This window comes from Lipotes vexillifer, unplaced genomic scaffold, assembly GCF_000442215.2.
Source record: "Lipotes vexillifer unplaced genomic scaffold, Lipotes_vexillifer_v1.1 scaffold977, whole genome shotgun sequence".
NCBI classification, from domain to species: Eukaryota; Metazoa; Chordata; class Mammalia; order Artiodactyla; family Lipotidae; genus Lipotes; species Lipotes vexillifer.
This window is the reverse complement of record NW_006783088.1, coordinates 591,451-597,459: the sequence shown is the minus strand read 5'-3', so window position 1 is coordinate 597,459 and position 6,009 is coordinate 591,451. Positions and strand designations below refer to the sequence as shown.

The 6,009-nt window shown below is 43.9% G+C and overlaps 1 protein-coding gene across 1 annotated transcript in view; it reads right to left on the bottom strand.

Annotated features, from left to right (window-relative positions):
- LOC103084960 (glycine N-acyltransferase-like) overlaps window positions 1–1,091 on the bottom strand; it is an 8,264-nt gene extending 7,173 nt beyond the window's left edge. Inside the window, exon 1 of the mRNA XM_007455683.1 lies at window positions 1,008–1,091. Within this exon, the coding sequence (XP_007455745.1) occupies window positions 1,008–1,085 (78 nt within the window). The 5' untranslated portion in view covers window positions 1,086–1,091. The remainder of the gene's footprint in view (window positions 1–1,007) is intronic.
- Window positions 1,092–6,009: the final 4,918 nt, after the last annotated feature.

Sequence of the window (6,009 nt, the reverse complement as noted above, 5' to 3'; positions counted from 1 at the left end):
GGCCTCTCACTGTTGTGGCCTCTCCCTTTGTGGAGCACAGGCTCCGGATGTGCAGGCTCAGCGGCCATGTCTCACGGGCCCAGCCGCTCTGCTGCATATGGGATCCTCCCGGACTGGGACACGAACCTGTGTCCACTGCATTGGCAGGCGGACTCCCAACCACTGCGCCACCAGGGAAGCCCGAAATCTAGTTCTCTTTTTACAAAAAAATTTCAGGGAAACAATTTGTTCTCCAAATACACACACACACACATTACACACACATACACACATTCACACACACACGGTTGTACTTAAATTCCACTGGAATGGACCCCATCCCTTTGGTTGCTAAAGAAAAACACAGGTGAGGACCCCAGCCCATCATTAGAGTTGCTCTCGAACAGTTCTGGATGTGGGCATCTATGTATATGTTCTATTTAATCCTGAGATTTCTGATCAATTGTACTTGGTTAACAGAGGTCCTCAGAGTCAGCCACAAAATAGCTTGATATGCCATAAGTTCAGAGCAATTGGAAAATCTAAGTGAAATAGAAATTGACTTATTATTAATTTTAAAGAAGGCTCATGATGGTTAACCTCTCACCTGGCAAGTGTTCTTTTAAGGAGAACAAATTAAAAATTAACATGTAGTCTCAGCTAACTTTGTAGGAGAACTCTGGGCAAGTTTCCAGTGCTATTATGGAACGTTTCTTGGAAAGGAGCAAGGGAATACTTTTTGAATCAGCTTGGAGCAAAAAGCAATGCTAGGTCTCAGGCATTCCTACATTTATACCATAGCACTGCAGCTCACTATTTGTGGGGTATTGGGCAAAGCACTTCACTGAGCTGCCATCTTCACATCAGTGACATGGGCATAACAGCAAATATCTTGTAGAGAGGTTATGCAAATTAAATGAGAGAAAATATGCACTATGCCTGGCACGTTCTCAATAAATATTAGTCTCTCTTTCCCTTCATCACAGGAACTTTCTATTCCTACTCCACTCAGAATTTTCCATTGTCACCTTTAAGGATGTAGGAAGGCTCTTCCTCAAGGATTTCTCCAGCATCTGCAGCATCTGGGCACCTTGCAATGGGAACATCGTGCAAGACACCTTGTTCTGGAGAGACAACCAGGAAACAGCCAGGAATGAGAAGAGCAGGAGGAGATTCAGAAACAAAAGTAGCAAGTTCTCTGCTAATTGCCAGAGCCCTCTTCAGTCTCTCTTTATTGGCGTCCTCTTCACTAAAGTCATCAGCCATTCCAAGGAAGGATGAGACTGGCAGAAAGTGCAGAGCCTGCCTTCTGAATTTTCCAGCTCACTTTCTTAAAACTTTGATGAATTCTAGTCGTTAACTTCACTTTACATTAACAAGCACATTCTAAAGTATATATAACATTTTTTTTGAAATTTAGTTGCTATCAGTGATTTTTCTGACTCTACCAGTAATAAGTTGTGCAACCTTGGAAAGTTACTTAGCCTCTCTGTACCTTGGTTTCTTCAAAGTAGATGGGATAATAGTATTACCTGACTCATAGATACTACTACCACTCCTCTTCCTTACTGTTTTTTCTTTCCCCTCCTCTTCTCTGCCCCTTCCTTCTCCCCACTTGAGTTAAAGTGCTGTATACTGCATGTTTTTTTTTTTTTTTTTTTTGCGGTACGCGGGCCTCTCACTGTTGTGGCCTCTCCCGTTGCGGAGCACAGGCTCCGGACGCGCAGGCTCAGCGGCCATGGCTCACGGGCCCAGCCGCTCCGCGGCATGTGGGATCCTCCCGGACCGGGGCACGAACCCGCGTCCCCTGCATCGGCAGGCGGACTCTCAACCACTGAGCCACCAGGGGAGCCCACTGCATGTTATTTTGATGCCACCTTTTTAATATAGGGCTTTGTGACATGCTTTAAAATATAAACAAGTTATCTTATTGTTTGCTTGTTTCTTTATCTATTTAGGCCACACTATGTGGCCTGCAGGATCTTAGTTCCCCAACCAGCGATTGAACCCAGGCCCCGGCAGTGAAAGCGCCGAGTCCTAAGCACTGGACTGCCAGGGAACTCCTTGTTTGTTTAATTGCCAAGTCCTATTTCAAGCTGGTGCTCTCACTTTATCACTGAGCCTCACCCTATTTTCGAGTTTTACTCCATCTCTAAGCCTCACTCTATGATCTATATCATCTATGATAAGAAAAAATAGAGCTACTACCCAGACGTCACTGGATTGTTTATTCAAGAGAGTAGATAGAATTGAATCCAGAGGATCTTAAGACTGTAAAAAGTATAGCATTCCTGAAGGCCAATCTTATCTTTTATCTGGAGGCAACTCACAAGGAGTATAAGATACAACATAAAGATGAATGTCAAATCTGTGGGGTGGGGCTTCCCTGGTGGCCCAGTGGTTGAGGGTCCGCCTGCCGATGCAGGGGACGCGGGTTCGTGCCCCGGTCTGGGAGGATCCCACATGCTGCGGAGCGGCTGGGCCCGTGAGCCATGGCCGCTGAGCCTGCGCATCCGGAGCCTGTGCTCCGCAACAAGAGAGACCACAACAGTGAGAGGCCCGCGTACCGCAAAAAAAAAAAAAATCTGTGGGGTGAAGTCAGAATGGCCATCGTTAAAAAGTCTACAAATAATAAATGTTGGAGAGGGTGTGGATAAAAGGGAACCATCCTACACTGTTGGTAAACTGGTGCAGCCACTATGGAAAACAGTATGGAGCTTCCCCAAAAAACTAAAAACAGAATTACCATATGATCAAGCAATCCCACTCCTGGGCACATACCCAGACAAAATTGTAATTTGAAAAGATACATGCACCCCTATGTTCATAGCAGCACTATTTAAAATAGCCAAAATATGGAAACAACCTAAATGTCCATCGACAGATGAATGGATAAAGAAGATGTGACATATATATATACATACATATATACGTATATATATATACATATATATATTATACAAAGGAATATTAGTCATAAAATAGAATGAAATACCATTTGCAGCAACATGGATGGACGTAGAAATTATCATACTAAGTGAAATAAGTCAGAAAGAGAAAGACAAATGCCATATGGTATCTCCCACGTGTGCAATCTGAAATATGACACAAATGAACATATCTACGAAAGAGAAACAGACACAGAGAACAGATTTGTGGTTGCCAAGGGGGGAGGGCGGTGGTGTACGGATAGAATGCAAGTTTGGAATTAGCAGATGCAAACTATTATACATAGGATGGATAAACAACAAGGTCTTACTGTATAGCACACAGAACTGTATTCAATATCCTGTGATAAACCATAATGGAAAAGAATATGAAAAAGAATATATATATATTTATAAAACATATATATATATGTATATATGACTGAATCAGGGTGGGATAGGGAAGGTGGGAGGGAGGGAGACAAAGAGGGAAGAGATATGGGAACATATGTATATGTATAACTGATTCACTCTGTTATAAAGCAGAAACTAACACACCATTGTAAAGCAATTATACTCCAATAAAGATGTAAAAAAAAAATTAATGCAACATTGTAAATCCATTATACTTCAACAAAATTAAAATATCTGTGGGGTGTAATATTACCGTATTTCCTGAAAAGTATAGGGTTTGGAACCACCCTCCAAGGATGCACACACAAACCAACAACCAAGCATGGTGCCTCATAAATAAGGTAGATTGAAAACAACTGAGACTGTGATTCTCCAGGACATTGGACACACTCACTGTGAGCTGGCAGAACTGGGCAACAGGCAATGTCCTTGGGAGTGAAATTCAGAACTTTGGACCTAGTTATTCCCAGAAGAAGAAATTAATCCAAAGAAAACAATTCAAAAGAAGAAAAAAGCTCTCAGCAGAATCCGATAAAGCTACACAAAGTTAAGCAAGGACTCAACAAAATCCCAGTGTTCAGGGCTTCCCTGGTGGTGCAGTGGTTGAGAATCTGCCTGCCAATGCAGGGGACACGGGTTCGAGCCCTGGTCTGGGAAGATCCCACATGCCACGGAGCAAGTAGGCCCGTGAGCCACAACTACTGAGCCTGCGCGTCTGGAGCCTGTGCTCCGCAACAAGAGAGGCCGCAATAGTGAGAGGCCCGCGCACCGCGATGAAGAGTGGCCCCCGCTCGCTGCAACTAGAGAAAGCCCTCGCACAGAAACGAAGACCCACACAGCCAAAAATAATTAATTAATTAATTAATTAATTTTTAAAATCCCAGTGTTCAACAATAAGGAAAGGAAATATAAACTATGGTGCAACTCCATGATATTAGCATAATCCCTATACATATGGACACATGGGAAAGGGTTGAAATAAAATGAGAAAATGTAGGGCCTAAAACAGTTCACATACCACATACATAAGCATAAATTTATAAGAGGACACACAAATAAAAAGATAGATTGTGGTAGGAGCAATATAGGTGAAAGCTTTAAAGTAAGTTTGTTTATTATACGATTTAAATAAACAATAGGTCTGGTCTGCATTCTTGTCCTTACTCAGCTACTCATTTCCTCTCTGACTTTACGTACAGCAACCTTCTTATCATTCATGGAGACAAAAAACTGCCTACTTTAAAATATAACCAGAAGGATACAGCAGGGTGCTGTTTAGAGTGTTTTCACGCATTAAGTGCTCCATTCAGCACCCCCACTGCCAGAAAATGCCCAGATCTTTCCTCATTCCTTTATTAGTTCAGTTCCCAAAACTGCAAGAACTTTTCGTAGTACCTAACAAGTTGCCTTTCACAGAATAGGTGCCAGATACACGTTTCTTAAGTTGACGTTATTCCTTTTCCTTAGGTATATTTGTCATCGTATTCTGAGCAGAACAAAATACGAGCATTTTGATTTGTCTCATGTAAGTGGAGAGGATGTCATAAAGCAATGATTATCTTTTTTTTTTTTTTTGGCATGAGTTCTCACCTGGAAAGCTGTCTTCACACCGAGCTTTGCAGGAGCAAATGAAGGGGAGCGACCTTTAGATCATGAAATTTCCCTCTGGTGCAGACAGTTAAGCAGGTCTTTCAGAGTGCTTTTAGGTACGTTTTCTTCACAAATTGCCAAGCTGAGGTTTGTCATGTGGACCTTGCACTAGGCAAAAGGTTGGGTGTTAGCTCTCATGAAATCTATCCCTTGCTCTTTGGGTCTCATGTTGAGGGAGCTGGCTCTGCAAGGCTGGGAGGCTGCCAGTGTGCCATCTGAGCTTCTCTTTCTGAAACGCCAGGCTGCTGTTTGCCCCGCAGGCCCTGTCATTACACTGATAACCAAGCTATGCGAAGCCAACGAGCCAGATACTGGAAGGGTCACACGGTATAGGCAATACCTTTCTCCTCCCCTTCCCATTCTCAAGTACCTGCAATAAGAGAAAGATATTAGGAAAGATATGGTTCAGGTCTGGTTTGCAGAATCTGACTTTTCTTCCTTCACGTATGCAGTACAGAAAATTGCACAGGGTAACTAAAGCTCCTAGGATCCTCGCTTTTTTAGGATAATCTGTGTCCTCTCCCCTGCCCATTCTGAGGCTCCAGTTAAACATCCCCACAGTGGTTCAACTCGGGCACTTCTTACCCTCACTTTTTTTTTTTTTTTTTTTTTTTTTTTTTTGCGGTACGCGGGCCGGTCACTGTTGTGGCCTCTCCCGTTGCAGAGCGCAGGCTCCGGACGCGCAGGCTCAGCGGCCATGGCTCAGGGGCCCAGCCGCTCCGCAGCATGTGGGATCTTCCCCGACCGCGCCACGAACCCGTGTCCCCTGCATCGGCAGGCGGACTCTCAACCACTGCGCCACCAGGGAAGCCCTTAGTCTCACTTGTATAGAGAAGGAAACTGAGGCTCAGTGTGGCTGAACTGGATGGAATTTAAACCCAGAGCCTTTCACTCCAAAGTGCCCAGGACCCCACATGAACACTTGTTTTACCATTCTCAGAAGAGAAAGGAGGGTTCGTAGAAAAGAGAGCCCACTCTGTGAAATGACCAGGGAGGGAAGGTTGACACTATCTGGGTCCTCGACCTCATCACTCTTATC